Consider the following 27,573-nt stretch of genomic DNA (forward strand, 5'->3'; position numbering starts at 1 on the left):
AGCGTCATGTTGCTCGTCATGCATTTGTTGAGAACCCTGGGGATCAGTGGTATCGGGGGGAAAAGCGTAGGCAAATGTTTTTGACCAGCTTATCCATAGGGCATTCCCCTGGGATAGTGGCTCTGGTTGTCTGGATGCAAAGTACTGGCATTTTGCATTCTGGCGTGTTGCAAACAGGTCTATTGTCAAAGTGCCCCACCTCCAGAATAGTCTTTCTGTTTCCTGTATGTTGAGTTCCCACTCGTGGGATGCTGAAGTCTTCCTGCTGAGCCAATCCGCTTCTACATTGTCCTTCCCTGGCAGGTGTATGGCTAGCAGGTCTATTTTGAGTGGTATTCCCCATCTCCAGATTTCCTGTGCCAAGCTTGGCAGAGGGAATGATTGAGTTCCCCCCTGCTTGTTGATGTAAAAGATCGTTGTGTTGTTGTCTGTTTGTATCAGCACCTTTAGGTTGTACAGTTGTTTCTGAAAGGCCTTGAGGGCAAGCAACACTGTTTTCGGCTCTAGGTAATTGATGTGTCTGACCGCATCTGCTGGGCTCCACAGACCCCTCACTCTGTGATGCGTCTGTGGTGATGGTCACTGTTGGGTCCGGTGACATTAGAGGCTTCCCTATTGTTATCTTTTCTTTGGTCCACCACTTAATTTCTTCCTGCACCTTGTGCGTTACAACCACTAGATCCTCCAACTTCCTGTAGCTTGTGATCATTGCTGTTGCAGCCACTCCTGGAGTGGTCTCATTTGTAGGCGTACATTGGGGACCAGGTGTATGCATGACGCCATCATTCCCAAGATCTTGCTCACTGTCCTTACTGTCATAGCTCGCCCCTTCTGGTAGTGACGTTTCTCCCTCAGCAGGCTGAGTGTCCTCTTTTCGCTGTGTAACACCCTGCATTGGACGGTGTTGATTTGAGCTCCCAGGAAGATCTTCACTTGCTCTGGTTCCATTGAGCATTTTCCCCAATGTATGGAGAATCCCAGGCTTGTTAGCTTTCTTGTGACTTGCTCTGCATGAACCTTGCATGTCCTGTAAGAGCTTGCCTTTATGAGCCAGTCATCGAGGTAGGGGTACACGTGTATTCCCTCATTTCGCAAATGCGCGGATACTGCTGCGAGGCATTTGGTGAATACCCTTGGTGCAGACTTTAGACCGAATGCCAGGGTTGTGAATTGGTAGTGGTCCTGGTTTACTGTGAATCTTAGCATGTGCTTGTGCTGCCTGTTCATGGGGATGTGCAGGTATGCATCTTTGAGGTCTACGGTGGACAAGAAGTCCTCGGCCTTTATCTGTGGGATGACCTCTTGTAGGGACGTCATCTTGAATTTTTGAGTCTTTACATACTGGTTTAGAAACCGTAGATCCAAAATGGGTCTTAGGCTTTCGTCCACTTTTGGCACCAGGAAGTAGTTTGAGTACACTCCCCTGTTCCATTCTATGAATGGGACCGGTTCGATGGCCTCTTTGAGGAGGAGTTCTTGAGCTTCCTCTTGGAGCAATTGCAGCTCTCTTCCAGAGTGCTCTCTTTTCTTTGGCTTTCTGTTTGGTGGTCTCTTTTCCAACTCTATGCAGTATCCGAACTGTATGACGTTAAGTATCCACTTGTCTGTGGTTATTTTTCTCCACTCTTGGAGGAAAAATCTCAGCCTGCCTCCTACTGGTGTTACATGTTCTTTTGTGACTTGTCCATGTAGCCCTCTCCTCTTTGCTTTTCCGTGCTCTTCCCTCGGAGGGTTTGAGTGGGGGAGCACCTTTTCCTGTGTGAAGTCACTTAGAGGGGGGTTGTTCAAAGCCTCTCCTTCTCTGGCCCCATACGTTTCCTCTCCCGCAAAAGGACTGGCCCATGTTCTGGTAGTTCCAGTTTTGCTTCTGCTGGCCCTGGTGACTTTGGTTGTCACTCTGTTGACCCTGGTCGAACGCCTGGTGTGGTTGCCCTTGCTGGTTTCCACCCCTTCCGTTCTGCCTCGTAGGAGTGCCTCTTCTCATCCCCCTGAATTGCAGGGCCCCCATGGACCTTAACGTCTCGTTGTCTTTCTTCAGTTGGGCGAGTTTCTCATCAACTGGGGCTCCGAACAGTGTTTCTCCATTGAAAGGGGTGTTCAGGATGTTGTTTTGAACCTCTGTCTTGAAGCCTGAGATCCTGAGCCAGGCTTGCCTTCTCTCTGTGATTCCTATAGCCATCAGCCTGCTGGATGTTTCTGCCCCGTCCAAGGCTGTCTTCAGGCACGAGTTTGCGATGCTTTTCCCCTCTTCCACGAGGTGAGCGTCTCTCTGCTGGTGTTCCTCTGGGAGGTGCTTGAGCAATTGGTTCATCTCGTCCCAATGCTGGTACAGGTGCCTGTTGAGAAGGGCGTTGGAGTTTGCCATCCTCCAGTGCATTGCTGCGTTTCTCTCAATTTTTTCTGCCTGTTAGGTCTATCCTCCTGCTTACCTTGTCAGGTGGTGGCCCCGATGTTGGGACGCTGGCCCTTCTTCTGGCCATTGCGGCTATAATTGAGTCTGCTGAAACTGTCCCCTGGATGTAAGGGGGGTCCTGGGAGGAGAACTTGTACTTTTTCACCGTCCTTAGCGGGACTGACCTGCAGGTAGCTGGTTCTCTGAACGCCTCTTTCCCCTGTGCCATGATACTCTTCAGCATGGGCAGGAAGTGGCTTTTTGTCAGTGCGGGGAGCAAGGTTTCCAGCAGGAAATCTGCCTTAGCTTTCTCCTCCTCCAATTTGACTCCATAAGATGCTGCAGCCTTCTTGACGACCTCATAGTAGGCCCCAATGTCGTCTGGCGGCGAAGGCCTCGAGGGGTATGTCTCCACAGCCTCCTCTGGGTTTTCGGCCTCGATGTCCTGCCAATCCTGGTCCGGAGTCGTCGAGGATCCCGAGTCGTAGCTCGAACGCGGGTCCCCATAATATCCCTCTGTGTAATAGAGGTCCTCCTCTTCTCCCTGCTCCGAGGGCTCCGGAGTTTTCGGCGGCTCTTCGGCGTCGAACTCCTAGTGTTCTTCTATGTCTTCGAGGACCGTCATGGGCTTCGAAGAGATCCTGTAACTTTTCATTTTGTCTTCGAAGTCCCTCTTCCTCTGGATGATGTTTTCCATCTCGGCCTCGAGCCTTCTTTTCTTTCTCTCCATCTGTGCGGCCTGCTCTGCGTCGACGTCGAAGCGGCTCTCGGCTCTTTCTCCTTCGAAGTCGAGGATCCCTTTTCGGGAGCTTGCTTCGACGACCTTTGCTTTTCGCTGGTCTTTGCCGTCTGGGAGTCCTTCTGGAAGGATCCGCTGGGCTGTTTTTCGGGGACCGCAGCTTTGGTCGTTGAAGATTTCCACGCCGGTGCTCCCTTCGAGGTTCTAGACTCTGATTTTCGAGAGTCACCCTCGAGTTTTGAGGCCCTGTCGGGGGTTTCGGGGTCGTAGACTCTCCTACCTTGTCTGACGATTTCTTATCGGTCTCTGAGACCGTGGAGACATCTGGACCTTCGGCAATGTTGTCCTCGTCGTCGGTGGAGAGGCCCAGGTCGTACAGCGACAGGGCCTTGCATCGTGTGGTGAGCTATGCTCTGTTTTTCCCGAATCCTCAGCATCTTCGGCGTGAAGATTGAGCAGGCGTTGCAGTCCTTGCTCCCGAGGTCGTAGGGCAGACAGAGGTTGCAGACCGGGTGCTGGTCTCTCTGCGCGTACTTGTGGTGGCAATAACGGCTGAATTTAAATGGTGTGTTGTCCGTTACTGCGCTCAGGGGTCCCCCTGTGTGCGCATTCTCCGTCGGTCGTCAAAGATCTCGAGGGTCCTCTCCTCCTTTGTCGTCCCGGCTCCGATGATCTACTTCTCCTGGTCTTCTCGAGTTTTTTCCTGAAGAAATTCGCGTATTTTTCTCCTTTTCTCCTCCCTAAACTTCTGGAGCTCCACGCGACGATCCAGACCCAACGGAAAAAAGAATCTGAAGATGGCGCCCAAGGGTGGGAGCTTCCGCTGGAAGCATGCTGACATCACCGAAGGTACACCAAATGGTGGGACGTCGACGCCCACCTGGGCTACGAAAAAAAAAAAAAAAGACTATGATTCCGGACCCAACCACCAGATTGCAGAATATGCACAGCATAGTGAATCCAGAAAGATTCACGCTGCAAAACAAGGGGTTACATTTGTACAGCAAGGTAACACCCCACATAAGAGGCCCAATTACTTTTAGACTTGTTTGAATGTGTGAAGTATTTGTTGCATGCATTGTGTAACCCAAAAAAATGTTTTTCTTATGTTGAGTTTGCTGTACTGAGTTAATAATCTGGAATCTAACCTATGTGCTGTATTAACATATGTGTTACTGTGCATTTATTAGTAGTTACTGTAAATAATGTGCTACTGGGCAACATTTACTTTTACTACCATGGCAAACATATTTATATGTAAAAATAGTCATTTGAAGGTATGCACATTCCTGGTTTTATATGCCCCCAATGTGGGACAAAATAGATTTCTCCAGGACCTGTGGAGGACGGTGTTAGACACTGTCGAAGGGCCGCTGATAGCGTTGGGAGACTTCAACCTGGTATGGAATAAGGATATCGATTGTACTCGTCACCAGAGATCCGACACAGGGGTGTTCTCCGCTGATACACGGCAGATAATGTTAGATATGGGGCTAATAGATGGGTGGCGCTCTCTCTATCCACACTCGCTGGACTATACTTTTTTCTCCCACATACACCACTCCTATTTGTGCCTAGATCATTTTTTTCTGAGTCAATCTCTTAGAGGAGACCTGCGCGAAGCCAGGATCTTTCCCTTGTCGGTCTCTGACCACAGTTTGCTTGCTATCTGCCTACGATGGGAAATGGCCCCTACAACCCACCGTAAATGGTACTTTCTGCCCCCCTTGGTCCGGGACAAGGCCTCCTGCGTCGAGCTCCGAAAGGCCATTAACACATTTTTTGACCTAAACCCCACCAGGGATACTTCGGTTCTCAACACATGGGATGCCTTTAAGGCTTCCATACGCGGCAGCTGTATAGCGCTTAATGCAGCCCTTAACAAACTTCAGAGACAAGACAGGGAAAAATTGGAAGAGGAGCTTTCTTCTCTTGAACTGGTTCATAAACAAATTTCCTCCAGACTGACCTTGCGACAGCTGACAGCAGAGAGGGGCAAGCTCAAGGCTCATTATAACAATAGAGCGGAATACACACTACTGAAATGACGGCGCCTCTCCTACTCCCAAGGGAACAAGGTAGGGAAACACCTGGCCCGGCAGCTCAGAGAAGCAAGCATTTGCAATGCAGTAGGTCTCGCATTAGGAAAGTTTGAGCTATTGGTATTGTAAATGACAAATATTTTATTTATGTGTTGGTTTTGAAACTAGCGATATTAATAGCTTTGTCATTTACAATGCCAATAGTTTTAACTTTCGCAAATGTGACACCTATAGCATTTGTAAAGCAATATGTGTTGTATTTACATAGATGTATTAATATTACAAATAACAATGGCTTTTATTTTTTTTAATAATTAATACTTAAATAAAAGTTATTGTAATTTATAATGGCAATAGCTTAAACTTTTGTAAATAACTTTTGGGAAGAGTATGTTCAGTGTATTTTATTGTGATGACAGTTAAAAGCTTTTCCATCATATGTGACAGTAACCCGCTTTCATTTGGGACATGGAAGTCAGTGGGCACATTCCACCAAATGTCCCTTTACCCGGATGCACAAAGCGGAAAGTTCGAGAGGTACGTGGCCCACTCTCAAAAACAGGGCCAAGCCTCTCCGTTTGCCACTGATATTAACTGCATATCGCAAGCACTGACCTCAGCCAACGGAGGGTGCCACACTAAAAATTTACTATGCACTTTAACCAACAACAAACTCCCCCACATTCATCAAGAGCGGTGGGGCTACTTCCAGGCCATATGGGCCACCAATGACTCAAGAAAAGTCTGCAATGTGCCTCCCGGCCACCTACTCAGGTCACGCTACACACCTGTAAACCATCTAGAATCCAGCACAATTTAGAAAATCAGTTTCCTTCATGAATTGAAGAGAATATGCCAAGGTGTTCGAATACTGTATGGATTTCATGGCATGTGGGTGATGCGAGAGCACCACAGCCAGTGAACTATGCTGCTGTGACGTACTCTAGAGGCAACATTAAATCAGTCTTTGGAAACTTCTTCAAACACACATTTCAGGAACACAATATAATCATTGTTACGGTTAAATATGTACAATAATAATCATTAAGGAATTATACAGCGCAGCTAATAACTCAATAGGGTATCCAGGCGCTTTTGAAATCCATTCTCTGATAAACAGATTACTGGTAGGCACAGGAGCGTGGCTTCAATTGGTGCAACAGGCACAGCGGCACCGAGGGCCTGAGACACCCACTGATCCCTTGCGGTTTGTAATATTCATACAACATTGGGGGCGGGGACGGTTCCTTCCTACTGTACAGGTCACTCCCAATGCTGCATCAGACACTTTAGTTTTCTTTCCCGTCTTGATGCGTTTGTAACCAACTCATTGTAACTGATGGATTCCAAATAATTCTCTTTTGTGCTCTACTGGCAAAGCTTAAATGCTTTTAAACTAATCGTCCTCGCTGCCAAATCATACTCTGCTTACATGATTTCTGTGGTTTCTGGGTTGTTTCGTTTAGGTCTAATTGAATGGCATTTAAAAAGCGCAATTAAAACAGTGGTGTGCCGTACTAACCTTCCAGTCCCTACCTCCAAAAACTGAAACCCACACAGCAAAAAAAAAAAAAACACACAATTTGAGAGCAGGCAAAAAAACACAATTTGATAATGATAGCAGGCCAGTGAAGAGCACTACGGCGGCAAACTCATCATCATCGGAAGTAGCAATAAGGGTGGTGAACGAGTCGGGCAGTTATACTCCGAGAAAAACAAGTGTAAATTCCGGATACCACCACTAGATGGCAGGATTATGCATAACATAAGAGTTTAATATAAACAAAGCCTACAATGGGTTCACTCAAACAATTTAACCACTTGGATGCTATGGTGCCACTGGCACTTCAATGTAATTTCCATTGAAATCAATGGAAACTCCATGACGAGTTACCCTTGTCATTAGCGGCGAAGAGGTTAAGTAAACCTCCAACATTCGATGTCATTGAGGTGTTTTGCAAAACACATCAGATGGAGCTCTTGAGAAGATGAAAGGTTCCCCTCTTGCACCACATATTCTTATTTGTGTCTCATCCGTTTTGTTACAGCTACTTCAAAGCGTTACTTCATCTGCCCAGGGAGCAAATACTCATTTTCCTAGTTATAAACGCAAATAACTTTCTGGCCCAGACTGAATCCATTTAAAGAAAGCTTCTTGGGTTGCACTCGACGCCCTAGAAACTGAACCTATTCATTGGGTAATTAAGTCTAAAGGTCTATAGCTTAGTTAATTATGTAATTCTTCTCTCCGCCCGAAAAACTTTCATTGTTACTCAACGTGGATTTCAATGAGCCATATTAGAGGTGATTAAACACACAAGGATGACAGAAAACAGAAGGATGCTGAAAGGAAAGAATAACAAGGGTCACAAATCACAAACAAACTCTTGGCATTGCTGTGGGGAGGGGGGGAAGAGAAATGCACGGCCTGGCGGCCTTGAAAGTGAAGTGAATAATTAGGGGAGGAATGCCTGCCTGAGGCCGAGCGCACGCTGGGGGAAGTTTCAGATGCCAGTGGGAGGGAGGCTGGGAGGGAGGCTGATTGCTTTGATGTGGAAAGCACAGATGGTGCCTGTGGGGAAAAAGCGCATGCTTGTTCACGTGAACTGTTGAAAATCCGGCCCTTGGTTTGAGAACCTATTTTGCCCACTAAAATTCGATCCTATCCATTCCTGCGGAATGGTATAGGCTCGACCTAAAAAGGGAGAAGGAATACATCGGGGTATAAAGGACACACAAGGGGCCCGAACGCACAATGACGAAGTCAAAGCAGGTCTCTTTGGCGGTTTCTACGAGGCACTGTACGCGGGAGCCATCCTAAATTTCGAACTGCAAGGAGACTACTTGTCCACGCTAACACTGCATCAAAGGAGTGGAACGAGGCGCTCACTGCCCCCTTCACTAGAGAGGAGGTCCTTGCTGCCATCAAGGTCTTGAAACCCCACAAAGCCCCCGGGTCGGATGGCTATACAGCCATATTTTACAAGACCTTCGCCTCTGAACTGGTTGGCTTTATGACAAAACTGAATCGTTTTTGGCCACTATAGGTGTGGCAGGGTATACTCAGACATGAGTCCCTTTCTCACTGCACCATCAGGATTCAAGCAAGCCGGGCCAAAGACGGCTGAAATGCCAGAAACCGGTCCCCGGTAGCTTGTCTCCTTTCTGGTGAAGAATTGGCTTGGTAGTTTAGTCTGCCCTGTTCCCATGATGCACTGGGCCAGGGACAGACTGATTTGCATATAGCCAGGTTCTGAGCTGGGATGGTGCAGTGAGATAAATAACGGTGATGGATCAAGCCTTGATCTTTGGACTGGGTAAGAGTGGTCTGCTTAATTCAGACACTCTGTTCATCACCACCCCCTTTTCTGAATCAAAAACTATTTAATAGCATGGCAGAAGAAGGAGTGACCTCGGTTTCCATGGCGGAGGCTACCATATCGGTCATTCCCAAAGCCGGGAAAGACCCCTCTAAATGCTCCTCGTACAGGCCAATTGCCCTCCTCAATCTAGACGCCAAACTCTACTCGTCCATCCTCGCCACTAGGCTCCACGATTTAATGCCGGCGCTTATACATCCGGACCAATCCGGTTTAATAAAGGCCAGACAGACGCACAACACCACCAGAAGAATAGTACACCTGATTGAGAAAGCCAACAAATTCAAAATTCCAGCAGTACTCATGGACCTAGATGCTGAGAAGGCATTTGACAGGGTGGACTGGGGTTCCTGTTCCAAACCCTAACTGCATTTGGCTTCTCTACCAAATTTTCGACGATGCTCAGAGCCAACTCAACTCCCCCGATCCAGAGTGGCGGTCAATGGAAACTTTTCGGCCTTCTTTCCGCACTCCCGGGGTACGCGACAGGGCTGCCCCCTCTCCCCTTTGTTATTCGCCCTGAGCATTGAGCCGCTGGCAGTGGCAATACAGGAGGACCCGGCTATTAAGGGGATCCCCTTCACGGGGGAGGAGCACAAAGTCACCTTGTTTGCGGATGACGTTCTACTTTCGCTTGCGGGTCCTGGACCGCTTCGAGGGAGTGGCGGGCTTTAAGGTCAATTTTGGGAAATCGTTTATCCTGAACCTTACTCTTCCCTTGGCTGACGTCGCCCGTCTCCAGCCGCTCACGCCCCTTCAGTGGTCCACCTCTTCGATAACGTACCTGGGAATCCAGTTGACTCCCACGGTGGGCAAACTTTACTCAGCGAACTTCCCCCCCACTTCTCGCCGAAATTCAGCGATCCCTGGCTCGATGGAAGCCTATGTTCATCTTGTGGCTGGGTCGAATTCACGCAATTAAGATGACTCTTCTACCCAAGCTACTTTACCTTTTTCAGGCTTTACCCATCGCCCTTGAAGGGGATTTTTTTCGGCGAACTAATACAATGATGCTCCGATTCATTTGGCAAGGGGGTCGAGCGAGGTTCTCCTTTGCCATATTGCGGCGCCCGAGCAGGAAGGCGGAGTGGGTTTACCCGACATGCATCTATATTATAAAGCAGCCCAACTCTGTGTCCTGGCAGAATGGTCCCAGCCCGCCTCGGAAAAGCATTGGCTACACATGGACAGGAGCGTGACAGGGAGAACAATATGGGACTTCATTTGGAAACCCAAGGGAGACAGACCCAAGAACACCTACATTAGTACCCCCACTAGCACTACACAGAGTCTGGGACTCGGTTTCGGGGGATGACCGATGGACAACATTCCCTTCCCCCTTTACACCTATACACTTTAACCCTGCTTTCACACCGACGGCGCTCGAGGGCCCCCTCGATGCTTGGAGGGAGGGAGGTTGCCTAGCGCTTACGCACTTATTCCATGGCTCTGCCACACTCACTTTTGATAATTGTATGAGGGACTATGGGGTGCAGAAGTCGGAACGAAACCACCATACCCAGCTCCTACACTGGGCCTTGTCTCCGTCGGTGAGAGACTTAGCCACTAGGCCCCCCCACGCCTTTTGAAACCTTCTTATCAAAGACCTCTGCGATGCGAGGAGTCATCTCCTTTATCTATGGTCTCCTCTTGACTACTGCCATATCCCCTAGACCCCACTTCAGGTCCCACTGGGAGGGGCTACTGGGCAGGGATATCTCTGACTCTGAATGGTCCCACTTATGGTCTGATATAGCAAAACATAACCACTCGGTGGAGCTCCGGGAGGCCCATCTGAAAACAATGATGGACTGGTACATGTACCCAGCCAAGCTGGCTGCGGATCTTTCAGGGTTCTACTGCTGGAGGGGGTGCGGCCTGCTGGGGGACTTCCGCCATATTTGGTGGGACTGCCCGGTTTTCCGTCCATACTGGACTGAGATACTTTCACACATAAAAGAGATCTTGGGCTACCCGATAGCAGATTCAATGGCCCATGTCCTGCTGGGCCTTAGAGACCCTCTCCTTGAATTCCAGACAAAAGGGGATAAGAAGATAATGTGGCTATGCATAGGAGCGGCCAAGACAACCCTGGCGGCAGCTTGGAAGTGCACGGAGGCCCCGGCGATCTCCCTTTGGTATGCGAGACTCTGGCGCATGTTGAGTATGGAGAGAATGGCTGACATCTTTCTAGAGGATTTTAAAAACTTTGAATTTCGCTGGGGCCCTCTGGTTCGGTTTCTTTCCTCCGAGCTGCCGTCTGCGGTGTGTCCATCCAGTGTTCGATCCCTCCATCTGTTCCAAATGTGATTAGCGCTCTATTCAGACGAACTACTACCCTTTGGAATGCTACCACCACTGGGAGGGGGGATGGGCGGTACTTTGGGGGTTTGGAGGGAGGGGGGGGGGGTTTCTTCTAACCTATGGTTACTGTTGTTCCTTCACTTTGCTGCGATACCTCTATGGTGGCATGGGGGCAGGATAGACCGGGCCTCAGGGGACTTTTTCTCAGAGACGATCCATGTTTCTAACGGGTCTTAAACTCTTCTGAATGCCTGATCGGAGATAGTCCTAACCATGCTCCGTGAATCCTGCTATGACCCGACCTCCTCTGGTGTTGTTTTGCATTCCCCCCGAAGGCCCCGGACTATACATAATCTGGATTTCTAAATTGCCCCGTGTGGGAAGCTTTGGGGGATTGTCGCATGTTTCTATGATTTTTTTAAATTGCCAATAAACACAACTTTAAAAAAAAAAAAAAATAGTCATTTGTATTACGCCTACCCTTCGCTCACACGGTCCTAATTTAATTTTCTTATGCAGTCACTTTTTTTCCTCTGGTGTTGTTTGGCAAGCTTTTTATTTGTAGGAGGATATTGCATCTTTACTTTTCTATTTCTCTGACAATTCTCCAGTTTTAATGTTTTATCAACTTTATTGATGCCACCTTGAAAGGCACCAGTGTCTTGTGTGAGAGCGGCAAAGTTTTCTTTTCATGACTGTCTAGAGTGATACAATGGCCCAAAAAATGATGGACTGAAAGGCGGCCAAATAGCTACCTCCAGGCCTCTCGTCCCTGCCTTGTTGCTCCTCTCTCCCTCCAGGCTTCTGGTCCCTCCCTCGTTGCTCCCCTCTCCCTCTGCTTAATTTGAGCCGGTGATTAAAGGACCCGGTATAATGTGCTGCAAGGAAAAGGCGAGACCGATTGCATTGCAAATGCTTGTATTTTACTGTCACAGTTCCAAAGGAACACCAAGCATAATCCATGTTTCATTCTGCAATTGTAAATAGGGATATGGGGCAAGGTACAGTTTGTGGTGATGTGAGTTATGTAAAAGCAGACCCTTACATATTTCAGTTACATACGACTACTGTTCTTCTCTCGAATATGCCGCATACACAACTATGACACTTAATTTGTTCATTGTTGCGTCCACTTATGTGCTCAGGCATTAGGGTTGTGCTATGTCTCTCCCATATACCATCAACCTCTCTATTGAAAGATTATTCCCTCACAACAGCTCCCACTCGAATTGGCCCATCACAGCCCAGCAAAAACAACAGTTCCAAGAAATCAGACTTCAAGTCTGTGAGTGCCTTCACCCATAAGCAGCAACGGACAATTACAACAAAGGTAGGAGGAAATAGACCAGCACATGCAAATAATATCCATAGGAGCCAGCCTCATAAGGTCCTGTACTCGAACAATAATGCAACCACTTCCTCAAGGGGTCAAGGAGTATAAAACTGTCAGCAGGGCTCAGGCTCCTTGCTTTGTGCTTAAACAACTCACAGATTAGGCTGTAATCTTTTCGTTGTCTCCCCAATTGCAACCCATACATCTCTTTATAAAACCATTGGCTAGACGGCTATGAAGTTAAAGGTGTATAGACCCCACTTTGTGATCATGGCCTGAGGCACATACCAACTTCTACTTCATCTGACAAAGAGGCATGACATCGTACTTAGGAAGTCAATGTCTAACATAGCTTATGTATGCCTCTTGACTGTCTAGTCCCTTATAAGAATGTATGCTTGTGTTAGAGCCTATTCCCAGCTGTTTTAGTTTTTAGGTAGGAGAGCAAGGCACTTATGTCAGCATGCTACTAGATGGCCAGACTCCCATACTCATGAGGAATCAAGCACCACAAATGAGTCACAGTGGACTCAATTTAGAATGGTACCATGCCAGGTGGGTGATTAGCTTTTGGGAAGCTGTGTCAGAATGGTAGGGTGTTCAGAACTAGCTTCCCAACAGCTAATCACCCACCTGGGATGCTAGCATTCTGAAGTGAGCCCAAGGCGACACTTGGCTCTTCAGAAAGACCATTAACGAACGCAGAAGACCCTGAAAAAGAATAGGAAAGAAGCCCTGCAGCTAAATTTTGCTGCAACTTCTACACACGTCCAGTATCTGCTTGCCAGTCTTCCAGGCAGTTTCTGGTTTCGATCACATAGATAGTCTGTGCTCCAATATCTTCCTAGCAGGACATGATTCCCACTTTCTTTCAGTTATGATCCCTCCTGCTCCCAGTAATTGCCAGCAGTTCCCACCTGTCTCCATTCTTCAACTGTCATATGCATCCTCCTCTTAGCCGCATCATTGCTATCGTATATTCCCGCTGTGTGCTGCAATTTTCAAAATCCCATTGTTTGTGACAAGGTCAACTCGTCAAACGCGCAGCGCAGGTAACACCCATGACGAGTTGACCTTGTCACAAGCATCGAAGGTGTTAAACTTTCTCTTCCTTCCATAAATGTTTTCTCATTTCTGATCTCCATTTAAAAGTCACTGTCCACTCTACTCCTGGCTTTTATTTGCTTTCCAAGAACCAATGCGGACATGGGCAACACAGCCCAGACATGCAACATAGTTAAGTATCAAAGTGTTTATAACCGTAATCTTAGCATGTGCGCTGTGAGAAGTTGGCCAGGCATATGATGTCCACTATTCTAGTGGGCACCTTGCACCAGTCCAAACAACCCTTATTGATGGGAGGTTTGAAGTCAACCTTATAGAAAGCTATCCTAGTGGTAGCTGTGGAGAGCAGCCTTCAGGCTAAGACTTAAAGGTGAGTTAGGCAAGTTGTTTTACCAGTTATAATCTCTTGAATGATCAAATGAAAGTACAGCACACAAGGTATATATCAAATATATATGTATTTATTCTAAACACAACCCCTCTGGACTCTTTATGAGGTCAGAGGTAAAAGTACAATACAAGGAACTTAATTAGCATAAGAGAAGTTTCACAATATACGTTATGCCCTAGGGGCTTCAGAAACCATATACTAAAATAGTGGTATAAGAACCACGTAAGGGATAGAAGTCAGGCCTAGGGCCTGTAGACCCGCTGGGGCAACCAGGATCCACCCAAGGTAGGGACACAGGAGACCCACAGTGGACGCGTGCAGTGTCTAAACACAGCCGTGAATCACCATTGACTTTCTATGGAGAACGAACAAGTTACAATTTTAAAGATTAAGAGGTGAACTACAATGGAACCCTTTTAGACTAGGACACTTCGAGAGTCAAGACCCACAGGAGCACAGAGTACTCGTGTTACCTCAGCCAGAGAAGCCGGGTGCATAGGTGTCTTTTGGTGTCGAGTTTCGTCGTCGATTCCTATGGAGAGCTGTGAAGAAATGCTGTAGGCGACCAGAGGAAAAGTGTCCGGGTGGATCGGAGAGGTGAAGAACCTGAAAGCATAGGGGACAGAGTCTGGGTCATTAGCCAGTGACCAGGATGGTGACAGGAAGATGCCAGCCGATGTCAGGTGCTTTCAAGTGAAGTAGGTGAAGCTATACTCTTCAGCCACGAGGACCAGGAGGCATCGACGATGACCAGGAGCTGGATTCGAGCTGTCCCACGAAGGATGTCGAGTGCTGCAGCGTCAGAATCCGGATTGGACCCAACAAGCCTTGGCACAGCAACCCACAAAAGATGGCAAGATTGGCTTCGGTGCAGACCAGCAAGGTCTGAGCGACTAACCCTTTGGAGGGGAGTCAGAACACGTCTGGAGCAACCAGGAAAGCTCAAGAAACAAAGGATTGTCCGTCGTAGGGGCCCACTAGCCAACGGACTAGGAACCGCGAAGGAGCCTCGAGCTGCGGTGACGAAAGGGGACTCACGGGTCACTCGTGGAGTGCTGGCCTCTGTACTTTGGTGCAAAAGCTGCTCCGGGCAGGGGCTTCAAATACCCCAATGCACAACTTCGGGAAGTAGCTGCAGTCGCAAAAAAGCAGGATGTCCAGGAGTTCCGGTCCCACGTCTCTTGTGTCAGCTACAGGTCTCAGCTCTGCTGGGAACTCGTGCTTCTTTGGTGCCTGTTTGAACAGGGGGGGGGGGGGGGGGGGGGGTCATTCCTTGGCCCCAAGGGAGATTCTTCTGTCTTTCAGTCGAAATGAAATGTGGAAGGTCCAGGAATTCTTCTTCAGAGTTTCGTCCAGGGTAATTTAAAGTCCTAGGGACTGGGTTCCTTTACTTATACTAAGTTTAGGGGTTGGGCTAACTCTAAGGTCCCACCTGTGGTTGTACCTGGGGAGGGGGTGGTTACACCCCTTCCCCTTTGTCCAGTTTTGCACCAGAGCAGGGGCTGAGTGCCCCAGCAACTGGTTTGAACAGGGAAATGCATGGAGCACCTTGTGTGCCCCAGGCAGTGTCTGAAAAGCATTCACTGAATGAAAAGCATTCACTGAATGCACCCACCCTTCCCCAATACACTAAAGCCTGTCTGGGGAGGTGCCAGCACCTCACTGGACAGGAAACCTATTGTTCAGGCCTCCCATGCCGGAGTTTCGTCCAGCAGCAGGAGGTCAGACTCGTGTTTGTGGCAGCATCATCCATTTTGTGATGCTGGGGCTCTATTTAACTTTTACCGGGTATACCAGTGTGTACATGTCTTTTCCCTCTGGAAGGGTGTAATGAAACCTCCGTCGCCATAACTGGCGGGGGGTAGTATTCCAAATCATTTGACACCTTACACGACATGTTTTGATAAAGCCAAACCAAAGTTAGCATTTAACCGCAAGGTTTATAATGCACTTAAGAGTATATGGTATGGTTATATCATAGAACAGCTATAAGGAGATATTTCTGCAAGCTGCAGAGGGGCTCAGCTCATGCTAGGGCACCCTCTCACACAAAACCAAGCACTCCAGGATAGTTAAGGCCTGCCATAAGAGTGACTTATAGGTTAATATGTGTCTATATAAGGGTAGATATAGGTATACTATATCTAAGTAAGGGGTGCTTACACCACCTTACCCAGGCTGCAAGTGCAGACCTGTGGTGTCATTTTGGAAGGCTAACCAGGGGTGGCATAATACATGCTTCAGCCCCCAGTAGGCCTCTGGGGTACCTATGGCCTGGATACCTAAGGTACCATATACAGGGACTCATAAAAGTGACCCAGTAACCAATCTGGTATGTTCTAAAAGTACATGGTAACCATTTAGAGAGAGAACAGATAGGCTGAGGTCCTGATTAGCAGGACCACAGCCAGTCTAAAGTCGAAAAACCAGTGAAACACAGCGAAAAGTGGGGGTAACCATAGGAAGCAGACCCTACTTTCCTACAGGCGCCATACACAGGCAACTTAATTAGGAATGTACATCATTCCATCTAAAAGTCTGATTCATCTGACAGCACGAATGTTTTGAAAAAACCTCTCACCAGCTCAAACAGGGTGTACACTTTAATGGCATTGTATTTCCCTCAATACCATTTGCTTAACTGTACCAACATGATAAACTCAAAACAACAAAGACAATGATTTACAGATCCCGTACTAAGACCTAAAAATCTATTCTCCTTGTTTCAGCCAAGACAGAGACATTCCTCCCACAACTGTGGTTTGTACTATGCCAATGACAAAGAATTTTAATACGGATTCCACATGAATGAAAGAAATTGCCGATTCAAGGACTGAACATTGACTCACTTCCTGAAACAACTTGGGAGCCTCTGGATGGAAACGGAGAGCACGTAGAAACAAGTGTCTGGCACTCTCTGATGACAGGCGATCCTCCATCTCCCACTTTGCCGCCATGATCCAGAGTGCTGCAAAAGGAGACATATGAATTTATTTACATGGATTAAGGTGCAGGCAAATTAAACAACACCGAGGTGCAGAGATCTATAGACAGCTTGGAATGTTACCCCGGCAAGTTTGGGATTTATTTTCTTTTTCTAGCATTTGAAGTAAATTATTTAAGTAACTGACTGCGATTTACTCTGTCCTAGGTTTGATTTTCAACACTATCTGTATGTTTCTATGAGACATTCCACTGGTTAACGTTAGCCCAACAGTACACTTACAACAGAACACATCACATGCACACAACACAGTTAAGATATGCCTTAAATGGATGTAAAATGGCCCCGTCAAGACTTAAGAATAAAAAACCTTCCACAATACATTTCAGAGGGCACTCTGTACAAAAAATCAACACAGGACAGAGATGCCATACAGCTGGGTGTCAAAGTAGACTACAGTTTGGATGTACTTACATTTTTCAAGACTTCATATTACTATTAAATAATGCACATCACAGACTGGTCTTATTCTGGAGCAGGAGTCTTCAAACTAGGGGGCCTCAAGTGATCCTAAGGGGTGAGCTAGGCTTGGGCCAAAAGATGGCTTATGCTGATAACAGTGCTTGGTTTAAAAAGTTTGAAGGCCACAGTTTTAGTGTTTACATGAAAATGATACTACTGAACTCTCTTGTCGCGAGCACTCACTAAGGACAAAACTAACTCACGAGGATTGATAACTTAGAGCTGGCTGTTATTTTCTTGTTTTTCATTTTAGTGAAGTGAAAACACACAGCTATGCCACTCCACCATCTCCTAATCTAGGAAAGTGGTAAAATAAGATAAACTCACAAAGAAATCCCAGCAAAAATAAAGACATAATGACCACCACAAGCTTTTACATTACCTGGCTTGTCTGGATGAATTGCCAACATTGAAGAGAATATTTTGCTCAGCTGTGTTTTGCAGTTCTGCAAGGGAAAATGTAATCTTTAACGCTATTCCATTTTTATCAAAGTAGTTTATTTATTTGTATTATAGTTAAGTGAGAATGTACAAAACTCACAACACAAACAAAGCTCTACACTACTAAAAATGCAAACACAGGGACAATGTTATGCCACATGAAAAGGATTAGTAAAACCGTATTATAGATCACACTCAAAACTAGCAAAAACCAATGAAAAAGAGTACACTTTTATTCTAGGCATACACACCACATAACATACAACAGGCAACTGAGTCAATATAGCATCTTCCTGACAACGAAGTAATTGTCTATTACAAGATTCAATGATGCACAGTCATAAACCAAATGCATCACAACACCTGCTAGCATATGTACTAAACTCTTAAAATTAGTTTGACTCCTGCTCATGAATAGAAACCAAAAAAATAAAACATAAGATATATTGCATGCTTACCCACTTTTTGCAAAAGGCCACATGAGACAGCCATAACTGAAGGTCGTTCTGTGGGCAGAAGAAAAAAGTTTGGCTTTGAATTTGTAAAGTTTGCCCCTATCTGGAAAAGTGACATTATCAGTGAAGGACTCGGCACCGAAAGTACAATAACAGTTCAATAGAGAACAAATGATGAAATGGGTAACCGTTTTTCAATATCAGAGCTACAAATGTTCTCCTTTCGATTTAGCAAAATTGTAAGTGAGTGGTAGTCATTGGAAACTTACATACAGACCACGAGCTCGGTCTGGAGCATTTGAAGCCATCTGTACATCTTAAACAGGCTTCATATTCAATCAATGTGATATTCAAAATTATATTATTGTGAATAGACACACACATTTACAGAACCTATGGAAAGGGCATACATATCGAGTTAAACCTGTGCACATCAAAATCTCCTCATATTCTCCAGGACCCTAATTTCAGATGAGGTATTGAGCGGATACTTTATCTGCATCACAACAAATGATTCAGCAACCTGCGTCATAGGCTAATACCATGGCTGTCCCAACAGTTCTGGCCGTATTCCTTCTCCTAGTCACTCTGACTCTTAGGCAGTGGGGTGCATGACAAGCTAGTTGCTGCCTGTTTCTTCCCTCTTCAACCCATACGGCTGCTGGAGCTATCTTGACTGGGATAAGTATTGTTCTCACTGTAGCCCACACTCCTTTGTTTTTTTACCTGCTGGTCCTTTTACTTACCCTTGGTGCTTGGCATACCTTGGATCCTACATGTTTGCAAAGGAGGGGGCTAAAGCTGCTTGCAGTTGCTCTTTTAGTTGAGAGGATAGGGTACTAGGTTTATAAAGTATAAGAAGAAAAGACACAAGCATCTTCAATGAGGCATAGAGAAGGCTACAGTGCCAGGGTAACACATTTATAAAATTCACGTTCATCTGCAATCTACATTTCACATAAAGATAAAGGGCAGTGACACTTGATTGTGAGGAGCATCAACTATTATTAAGCCTCTTATTTCTTGTGAAATTCCTGCCCAATCTAACATGTTTCTTCTTCTCTTGCAGCCAATGCACGAGAAGCCATGGATGTCATCAGTATTTAAGACAGAAGACAGGTGAATGCAGTACATAGCAATACTTGTAAGCTTTTATCCAGCACGCTGATCACCACTGATCCGGTTGTGCCTAGTTTCTTAAGGATTCTTAGTTTTTTTTACATTTCTTTTTGATATCTTGCTTTTTTCCTATGCAGGTGCTGCCTTATTTTGTCATCTGGAAAGCTGCTGCCGCTGTCATTTTTTTTAATTACAAACCATAGGAGAAACCTGGGTGTGTATATATAGTATCAAGCAACAATGTCTCAATGTGTGGCAAAAGAAGGGCACAATTTAAGAGTAAATCAATTATACAAGAAACAAAAACATGTAGTCCAAACGTTTTTGATAAATGAGATTATTTTATCAACAGGTGCATAGAAATATGCTTCACAGAATATAATGCAGCATCAGCCATGCTTTTGGAATTGTGTACTAAGTGCGAGGTGAACAAATTGTGCTTGTGATAAAATATTTAGATGGCGCTAGAAACACATGAGAGTAAATGTAAAGCAGCATATTGGAAATAATTTGGAAGTTCTTATGCATAAATTATTTTAACACATTATCGTTTATACGAGATAATGTCACAATTAGAGATCCAAAGTTTGCTGGTACATGTCAACGGCGTTCTGACCTTCATGACTAGAGGTCATCATTAGCTATTTCAAAGGATTTTTAAAAGAAGGCATTATGATGTTATGACCATAAAAACAACTTCTTTCTAATCAGCTTTTTTCAGTGAATTTCTTGGGGCCTTTTGATGTTATACTAAATTAATCTGCTATGAAACCAACTTGACATTTGGCTGTGCGCAGCGGGAGTTGGCTACAGGGCTTGCATATGATCTTCTGGGGCGCAAGCCATCCTCTACATCACGCCTTTAGAGCCCTACCACCAGGTCTTGCATCAAACCTTCCCTGGAAGGTGACTCCTGCTGCACACAATCTTCTGCCATGTTGGGTTGAGCAGCAAGGAATTTGACAAAACTTCTGCTGAGGGCTTAACAACTCCCGGAAAGATTTTTCCAAAACAAATACGCATCTGCTGGAGATCCTTTTTAGGTCTCGCCTAGCGATGCAGCGCATGCGCTGCTACGCCTTGGCGAGACCTAAAGTCACTTTTGCAAGCAAAGGGAGACAGGAGATGGCACGCGCCCGGACAGGCAATGTGCACGCGCATCTCCTGTCTGCTCTCGTGGTAGACTTCTTAAGCACACATTGCCGTCGCTTCTTATCAGACAGGATAGACCAGACAAGCTCCTATCTACCACCGCTATCTGCCCCCGCAAATGTCTCGGTTCCACTCAGAAATTTTGAACTTAGCCGTGCATACGTTCTGTCCAAGGTCCTGATAAAGCTGTCACTGTAACGTATTATTGTCACTGCCCTCATTATCAACCCCTCTACCACATTTTCTCTTTGTTATCCCCCACAGCGTGTCTTATGTATCACTTCATTCATAAACTCCCTCTCCATAAAATCAACAGCTCTTTCAGTATTTATAAATTCTGTGCTCTCTACCACAAACCATTTACAATGGTAGTCAAAAATGACCATTAAAAACTTACTACGAGAACCAAGCTTAGCAATTGGCCCCAGAAAATCAATTGCCACTCTTTCCCATGGGCGTTTGGGAAAATATGTACACACCAGTGGAGGTTACCTTATGGCCTTTGTTTTATCTGCTTGAGCACAAGCGTAACACTCTCTTACTGCAGCTTCAATCTCCCTATCCATCCCTGGCCACCAATACGACTGTCGGACCCTTCTCTTGGTCATATTTCTGCCTAAGTGTCCCTATAACTTTTCCCCTCAGTGGTACACTCAGGAAATATGACCCTTCTCTTGGTCATATTTCTGCCTAAGTGTCCCTATAATTTTTCCCCTGGTGGTACAAATTGACATCTCCTCATTAATCTTCCTTCACATACACTCAGTTCACTCTCAACATGATAGAAACTTCAGAATTTAACATCTTCTATAATGCTTTGATGCCACCCATGTGAAACACAAGTAATCACTTGTTGCAGAATTTCATCATTTAACATAGCATTTGTCCAGTCCTCCTTGCTAAAAGCATATTCATCTTGTTTAATATCATGTACCACATCAATCATGTCATCTATGTTATTGTCCACACTCTCGACTGGCATTCTAGATAAATAGTCTGCAACTACATTCCTAAGACCTCTAACATATTCAACCACAAAATTGAAATTAAGGACGGATAAAATCCATCTGGAAATTCTAGTTGTAACATTCTCTTCTAATCCCCTACCTCCTTTGAAAAGATGAACCAATGGCTTATGATCAGTTCGTACATTAAAAGGAAGACCCCATACAAAATACTTAAAGTGCTTGATTCCCCAACAACACGCTAAGGCTTCCCTCTCTATCACAGAATATGATAATTCTGCATCTCGCAATCTCCTAGAAGCAAATCCAATGATCTTTTCCTCACCATTACTCAACTGAGTCAAAACAGCTCCAATCCCTACTGCACTTGCATCAGTAGTAACAAAAGTCTTATCCTTAACATTAAAATGACCAAGAGTGGGAGCACTAATGATACTTCTTTTTATATTGTTGAATGCATTATCACAACTTCCATTCCAAGTAAAAATAACTCCTTTCTTCATCTGCAATCTCAGTGGTTCAACAATTTCCGTAAAACCTTTCCCGAATTTTGAGCAATATTCAGCAAGCCCTAAAAACAACTTAAGTTGATGTTTATTTTTTGGAGTGGGAATCTCTAAATGCAGTAATAATACAATTTTTAGGCTTAATGCCATCTTTGCAAATTTCATGTCCAAGATATGTCACACTGTCCTTTTTTAACTGACATTTTTCTTTCTTTATAGTCAGTCCATTGTCATCCATTCTTTTTAATATCTCATCTAAAATTATGTCATAGTGCATGCAATCTTTCCCCTCGATCAAGACATTATCTTGAAAACATAAAACATCATTCATGTCTCCAAAAATTCTTTCCATCACCCTCTGGAATACTGCAGAGGCGGATGCGAAGCCAAAAGGCATCCTACAATATCGAAATGCCCCTAGCGGCGTAGCAAAAGAGGTGAGATGTCTCGAACCACTTTCCAAATCTATTTGATGATTCGCTGAAGACATGTAAATCACACTGAAAACAGTACCACCACCCATAGCTGTTAACATTTCTGAAATATTTGGCAAAGGTTGCCTATCCACCCAACTATTTCTGTTTAAATTGCGCAAGTCCACACACAAACAAATTTTATTACCCTCCTTGGGCGCTACGACAATTGGAGCCAACCATTCGGAGGCTTCAACTGGTTCAATAATTCCTTGAGCTAGAAGTTTTTTAAGTTCACATTGCAATGGCTCTCATTAAATAAGGTAAATTCCTAAATTTTTGCACCACTAGAACAGCATTTCTTTTTAAAATAATTTTGGGAGAGAAATTTTTCGATTTTCCTAGATCATCAGAAAATACTCTCGAAAACCTTTTAAACAAATCATTTTGAGTTAATATCATGTACAGTAGACATAACAGGTTCCTCAGCATTAGGGTTAAGAATAATATTTAAATCCTTTTGATGGCGCCAATCCAATAAATTGGAACCTTGTTTAGTTAAATACACCCTTCCATATACTTTCCTTTAAATAATATTATCATCCATTTGAGTCCAATGATGTCAATGGTTTTTCCACCATACCCTACAACTTTGATGTCAGGTTTACTCCACAAATTAATATCGCTTTTATCTTTCCATACTTCACAATACATTTCCATGGATAACAAAGTGTATAGACTCCCTGAGTCTAAAAGCATATTAACATCATATGAGTCTAATTTTATGATGCAATGAGGTTTGGTCAATACGGAAGTGCATTCTCTAACTAAGTCACAATCTAGGATTGAATGGTCACAATGTGATTCGAAATAATTTCTGTACATTTGATCGTACTCAGTAGAGTCGCTGTAACCATCAACACACAACATAAGCTCACGCATATTATCAGAAACATGATTCACTTCATGTACCTGATCTGGTTGAGTTTGTCCTGATTGAATTTTAGTCCTACATGCCTTGGCAAGATGCCCCCTTTTCCCACAAATTCTACATAATGCATTCCTCGCAGCACATTTGGGGCAAGAAGTGATGTGGCCTGGTGTCCCATAACGGTAACATTTGGAAAGGGGCGACCACTCGGTCCCCCCGAACGTATGGTGGAGTACCCCGATCCCCCCGGGAAGCCATTTTGGGCGGGAGGCGCGTCTCGGCTGGTATGCCCGAAGCGGCGTAGCCGGGGCGCGCTTTTTCCCGCCCAAGAGTGGGTTGTCCTAGACACTGAAGCCGTCCGCCACGCCCCTGGAGGCGGGAGGAGGCGGGTTTACGCCCGCCCAGAGAAGAATAAAAGGAGCAACAAGCCAAGGAAGCATCCTCTTGTTCCTGTGAAGCTGCACGTGAGCTCGAGACGGAACGAAGAGCCAATTTTCACTTCGATTATGGGGGAACGGAGACCTGACTTGTTGACCGAGTTACCTGTGTACCAGTCACGTATTATGGAATTTTCTCAGACATATGTTGGCAATGAGTGGTTCTGTTATGACAATATTTTTCGTAAGGCTAAAGAGTTCGACACGTGCCTGACGTGGGATTGTTACGACTCCATTTCTTGGCAAAAAATGGAAAACTCAGGCATATTAAAGGTGCCATTGTTGGGGGGGGCGGGGGTGAGTTTTCCCGCCAACCATCCGGGGCGCCCTTTCGGACAGGGGCAAATAATGAGCATCACCCAAGGCCGAACGGCAATACAGGTAAAAAAGGGGTATGCTGGAACTTTAACAGGGGAAAGTGTACGAGGCCCCAGGGGTCATGCAAGTTTAGGCATGACTGTGGGGGGTGTGGACAGTCTTCGCATCCCGAGACCATGTGCAGAGCCAAAACGGGTGATAACGGAAGTAGGGGAAGCGCCAAACAGGTCTGACATAGTCCAAGGGGCGGCTTTACACCAGTTGATACCATGGCAATGATTCCTTGGCTCAGTGAATACCCTGATCGTGTCTCCGCTGGGGTGTTGCGAGACGGTTTTTCTTATGGTTTCCGCATCCCGGTGGGGAATTTTCAGGGTAAAGCACAGTGTAGGAACCAACTATCGGTCCTACATAATACGGCAGTGGTGCAAGCGAAGATTGGGAAAGAGGTAGCCCGGGGTCGGGTGGCGGGACCATTCAACATGCCACCAGTTCCTAATTTTGTTTGTTCACCCTTGGGAGTGGTCCCCAAGAAGGACCCGGGTGAGTTTAGACTGATACATAATTTGTCAGCCCCGAGGGATTTGTCGGTTAATGATGCAATAGACCCAGAGCTTTGTTCGGTGAGGGAAGCATCCTTCGACGATGCAGTCGCCATGTTGAATCGCCTGGGGCCCGGAGCGCTGATGGCTAAATCTGACATTGAGTCCGCGTTCCGGTTGCTCCCGGTACACCCGGACGACCAGCGTCTCCTGGGCTTCATGTTTCAGGGGCGCTATTACATGGATAAATGTATGCCAATGGGCTGTTCCATATCTTGTGCTTATTTTGAAAAATTCAGTTGTTTCCTGCAATGGGCATTCACGAGGATGACGGGTTTTCAGCATGTAATGCATTATCTAGACGATTTTCTGTTTCTGGGGGCTGCCGGGGACACAGAATGTGCACAGGCTGTAAAAGAATTTTGTGATCTGATGAGTCGGTTTGGTGTGCCATTGGCGCCAGGCAAAACTGTGAGGCCATCAACTTCGCTCGAGTTTCTTGGAATAGAGCTCGATTCCGAGGAAGGTTGTTTCCGGTTGCCAGAAGAAAAGGTGCGGAAATTCAGGGCTTCGCTTGAGGCATGCATGAGAGAAACTAAGGTGAACTTGCATCAATTACAGCAGACTGTGGGTCAGTTGAATTTTGCCCTTAGGATAATGCCAATGGCCCGCCCCTTTTCCCGCTCGATTGCACAAGCCATGGTCGGTCTTAGAGAAGGGCACCACCGCACTAGGCTCTCGGCTGAGATTCGCCAGGACATGCGCATTTGGTTGGCATTCCTGGCGGACTTCAATGGTCGGGTTGTCTGGACCAAGCCGGCGGTGTCCTCCGAAGAGCTGGGGCTGTGGACAGATTCGGCGGGGAGTATAGGTTTTGGCGCCATATTTGGCAATCACTGGTCGGCGCAAACATGGCCGTCATGGTGGCACGAGTGTGGACTTACAAGTAACATTGCTTTTCTCGAACTGTTCCCTATTCTGGTGGCTGAGGGGTTTAGGGATCACTCTGTGGTGTTCTGGTCTGATAATATGACCGTGGTCGAGTGTATCAATAGTCAGGCAGCACGATGCAAGTGGATCCTGAGGTTGCTCAAGGAAATTGTTTTACTATGTATGCAATTGAACGTGCTCTTTAGAGCAAGGCATGTGCCAGGGGTGCTGAATCAGGCTGCTGATGCGCTTTCTCGTTTCCGTATGCAGGCCTTCTGGGGTTTTCTGCCCACAGCGGACCCGGTGGCGGCACCATTTCCCGAAGCTCTCTGGTCTCTCGGTGCCCCGAACTACAAAACCTCGTGGGAGAGAGTTTAGCACCCAGGACAAGGAAGGCATATGAAGGGGCGTTCCGTTCCTATTGGTCCTTTTTGGGTTCTGCTAGGAGGGAGTTTTGGGGCCAGGAGGAATTTGTCATAGAATTTTTACTGTCATTACGCAGGGCAGGCAAATCGGTGGCTACGGCCCAGAGGCATCGGGCCGCCATTTCCTTCATGGCACGGGCCCATGGTATCAAGGATCCTACAGCGTCTTTCGTAGTACAGAAAGCGCTGCGGGGTGGCAACGCCTTGAGGGTCGCAGAGTAGATGAAAGGCACCCGATAGGTCTGGATAGGTTGGCCCTGTTACTGTCCGTACTCCCTGCAACATGTTCATCCCAGTCGGAAACAGTGTTATTCCGGGCCGCTTTTGCATTAGCATTATATGGGGCTATGCGGGTAAGCGAACTGGTGGCGAGAAACAAGCAGGATACGGGGGGGGGGGGGGGGTTTGTGCCGAGAGCACATTCAAGTAAAAGGGGAGACGATGATTGTCTCGTTTGTCAGGTCCAAGACCGATCAGGGGGCGATCGGGGACAGTGTAGTAGTCCAGCGGATTCCCGGATCTCCCATGTGCCCGGTGGCATGCGTTGAGCAATATTTGGCGCAGAGGGCGGCATCATGGGGGGGGACATTGCTGAGGCACGCAGATGCCACCCCACTGACGAGGTTTCAGTTCCAGCGGGTGTTTGCAATGGCAATTTCAGCCGCGGGCTTGAACCCGAGAGAGTTTGGGACTCATTCCTTCCGGATAGGGGCTGCTACAGAGGCTACAGCCAGGGGTCTGAGTGTGGAAAAAGTGAAACAGTTGGGGCGTTGGTCCTCGAATTGTTACAAAAGGTATGTGCGGTTGCACATGTTGTGAAGCTGATATCATGTACTCACGCTTCTTGTCTTTGTTTGGTTACAGTTTCGCAAACCTACGAGGCGGGGCGGACTGTGCAGTCGACCCGACACCTGGGAATCAGCGGTCAGAGATCACCGGCTGCGGAAAGAGTGGTGTGGGTCGTGGGCCACTCATACGTGAGGCGTGCCGCGGACGTATTCAAAGCAGGTGACATGATTCACACAGCTGGGGAATACGGGTACAGGGTGACCTTCTACGGAAGGGGCGGGCTCTGTATTGACCAGTTTCTACAGTTTCTCGAGGGTTTGTTAGGGCGGACAAGGTCACCGCCATCTATACTCATAGTACATCTTGGGGGCAATGATTTGGTGACCACTGGTAGACGACTACTTCTCGAGGCGATACTATCCACAGTAAGTTGGTTGGCGAGAAGAGTTCCAGGGTGCACGATTGCATGGTCCCATATGATTCCACGAAAGGTATGGCGGGGGGCTAATTCAGTGTCTGCTATAAATCATTCTGTGAAAAAGGTGAATAACAAGTTGGGTAGACTGTTCCGTACCAGTACATTGCATTCGATTCCTCATGGTTGTATCAGGGGGGACAATATGTATCTAGAGGATGGGGTCCATTTGTCCCGGGTGGGGAATTCTTTACTCATAGGAGACTTCGTAGCCTGGTTGAGGAGTTTACAGCATGACCTTTAGGTAGGAGTTTTGGGGGGGTCCGGATAGCCGGTCAACTATCCGGCCTGTGGCGGTAAGGTCATGATCGGTGAGCAGTCATTGGAAGATCCCTAGGGGGGAGCGTCACCCATTACGGATGGGAGCGCCCGGGGGGAGGTGGCCATTGGCCCCTCAACGGGGAGGCGGTCCCTTCTAAAGGACGGGACGCCTAAAGGAAAGGGAAGGCGGTCAAGGCCCCTCCCTGGATAGGAGGGGCTACGGGCCCCTCCTGGGAATTTCCCGAGGCCAGGACATCTGCGACGGCAGATGTGGTAAGTTGTGTAGGGTGGGGAGGGGGGTC

At 46.6% G+C, this 27,573-nt stretch overlaps 1 protein-coding gene and 1 pseudogene across 1 annotated transcript in view; both read right to left on the reverse strand.

The window, feature by feature from the left end:
• The window catches only part of UTP6 (UTP6 small subunit processome component), a 391,901-nt gene that overhangs the window by 278,107 nt on the left and 86,221 nt on the right, over positions 1–27,573 (reverse strand). The window contains exons 5-7 of the mRNA XM_086930881.1: positions 18,012–18,059; positions 17,495–17,558; positions 16,496–16,614 (exon numbers count right to left, since the gene is read on the reverse strand). Coding sequence (XP_086787007.1) covers positions 16,496–16,614; positions 17,495–17,558; positions 18,012–18,059 — 231 coding nt within the window. The remainder of the gene's footprint in view (positions 1–16,495; positions 16,615–17,494; positions 17,559–18,011; positions 18,060–27,573) is intronic.
• On the reverse strand, positions 1,766–3,122 carry LOC147702236 (uncharacterized; annotated as a pseudogene).

The sequence above is a fragment of the Lissotriton vulgaris genome, chromosome 7 (assembly GCF_964263255.1).
Source record: "Lissotriton vulgaris chromosome 7, aLisVul1.2, whole genome shotgun sequence".
Classification (NCBI taxonomy): domain Eukaryota; kingdom Metazoa; phylum Chordata; class Amphibia; order Caudata; family Salamandridae; genus Lissotriton; species Lissotriton vulgaris.